Here is a 1758-nt window from a genome sequence, read left to right as displayed (position 1 = left end):
GTCTGGCGTAGGATCACATCATGTGGCTGGTGGCGTGGGTAGTGAAGATTATCCAGGGAGTGCCATACGTCCTGGACCTGGTAGTGGAGCCGAAGTTCCTGGTAGTGGACAGTATCCTGGCAGAGCTGGGGTTCCTGGCAGCGGACAGTATCCTGGTGGAGCAGGAGTTCCTGGTAGTGGACAGTATCCTGGTGGGGCAGGAGGTCTTGGCAGTGTACAGTATCCTGGCGGAGCAGGGGGTCCTGGTAGTGGACAGTTCCCTAGTGGTGCTGGAGTTCCTGGTAGCGGACAGTATCCTGGTGGAGCTGGAATTCCTGGTAGCGGACAGTATCCTGGTGGAGCAGGAGGTCCTGGTAGTGGACAGTATCCTAGTGGAGCTGGAGTTCCTGGCAGCGGACAGTATCCTAGTGGTGCTGGAGTTCCTGGCAGCGGACAGTATCCTGGTGGGGCAGGAGGTCTTGGCAGTGGACAGTTCCCTATTGGAGGTGGAGTTCATGGTAGCGGACAGTATCCTGGCGGAGCTGGAGTTCCTGGCAGCGGACAGTATCCTGGTGGGGCAGGAGGTCTTGGCAGTGGACAGTTCCCTAGTGGAGGTGGAGTTCCTGGTAGCGGACAGTATCCTGGCGGAGCTGGAGTTCCTGGCAGCGGACAGTATCCTGGTGGAGTTACAGGTAGTGGACAGCTTCCAGTAACAGGGCAATACCCAGGGGCATCAGTAACTGGTGGAACTGGTTATCCTGGCGGATCTGGTACCGGTATTGGTCAATATCCTGGAGGTACGGGCATGGGTGTTGGACAGTATCCAACAGGAACTGGAACAGGAGCCGGCCAAGTATTTTATCCGGGAGGTGCTGGAACTGCCCAGTATCCCAGTGGCTCCGGAGTAGGAAGTGGCCACTATCCTGGAGGCGCTGGAGTGGGACAAGGCCAATACCCAACCGGAAGTGGAGGAGGAGCAGGAATGTATCCTGTCGGTGGTCAACAACCAACAGGAGTCGGTGGTGCCCAATATCCAAGCGCTACAGGAGCTGGTCAGTATCCAACAGGCGCTGGAGTGGGAACAGGACAGTTCCCCGGTGGAACAGGTCCGGCTGCAGGAGGACATCCAAGTACTACCGGTGTTGGGCAGTATCCTTCAGGAGCTGGAGCAGGATACCATCCTGCAGGGACTGGAACGGGACAGCAGGGAATGGGACAACATGGACAATATCCTGGCGCTGGTGGTGCAGGAACAGGCCATTATCCCTCTGGTACAGGCGTAGGGCAGTACCCAAGCCCGACTGGAACAGGAACAGGACAACATTCCTGGACTGGTGCAGGAACTGGCCAATATCCTGGAGTAGGCGGAGAAGTGGGGACAGGGGTCGTACCGTATCCTGGAGGACAGTACCCAAGTGGAACGGGAGGCGCAGTAGGAGGTCAGTATCCTGGAACAGGCGTTGGAGCAGGACAGCATGTTGCGGGACAGTATCCTGGAGGAAGCGTTTCAGGTGGTGGTGGAGCAGGAAGTCAATATCCGGGCGGTGGAACGTCGCAATATCCAGGAGGCACTGGCGCCGGACAGTACCCTGTTGCTGGTGGACAGTATCCCGGATATTACCCTAGCGGTACCGGCCAATATCCGGGCGGGCCCGGAGGCTATCCCGGCGGATCGACAGCCGTTAGTACAGGTGCAGGGGGTGCAGGGGGTGCCGGCGGCACATCGTTAGAGCAGTATCCAGGTACAGGTGGTGTCGGCACCAGCGATGGTGACCTTGC

The 1758-nt window shown here is 58.5% G+C and overlaps 1 protein-coding gene across 1 annotated transcript; it reads left to right on the top strand.

The window, feature by feature from the left end:
• Positions 1 to 20: 20 nt before the first annotated feature.
• On the top strand, positions 21 to 1721 carry LOC131214704 (uncharacterized; the record flags this gene model as incomplete). The annotated part of the gene is made up of 2 exons (XM_058209037.1): positions 21 to 183; positions 237 to 1721. Coding segments are annotated over exons 1-2 (1648 nt in total), but the record flags the coding sequence as incomplete, so codon positions are not given.
• Positions 1722 to 1758: the final 37 nt, after the last annotated feature.

This window comes from Anopheles bellator, unplaced genomic scaffold (assembly GCF_943735745.2).
Source record: "Anopheles bellator unplaced genomic scaffold, idAnoBellAS_SP24_06.2 scaffold01978_ctg1, whole genome shotgun sequence".
In the NCBI taxonomy this organism is placed as follows: Eukaryota; Metazoa; Arthropoda; class Insecta; order Diptera; family Culicidae; genus Anopheles; species Anopheles bellator.
The sequence above is the reverse complement of the archived record's forward strand: the minus strand, read 5'-3'. Positions and strand labels throughout refer to the sequence as shown.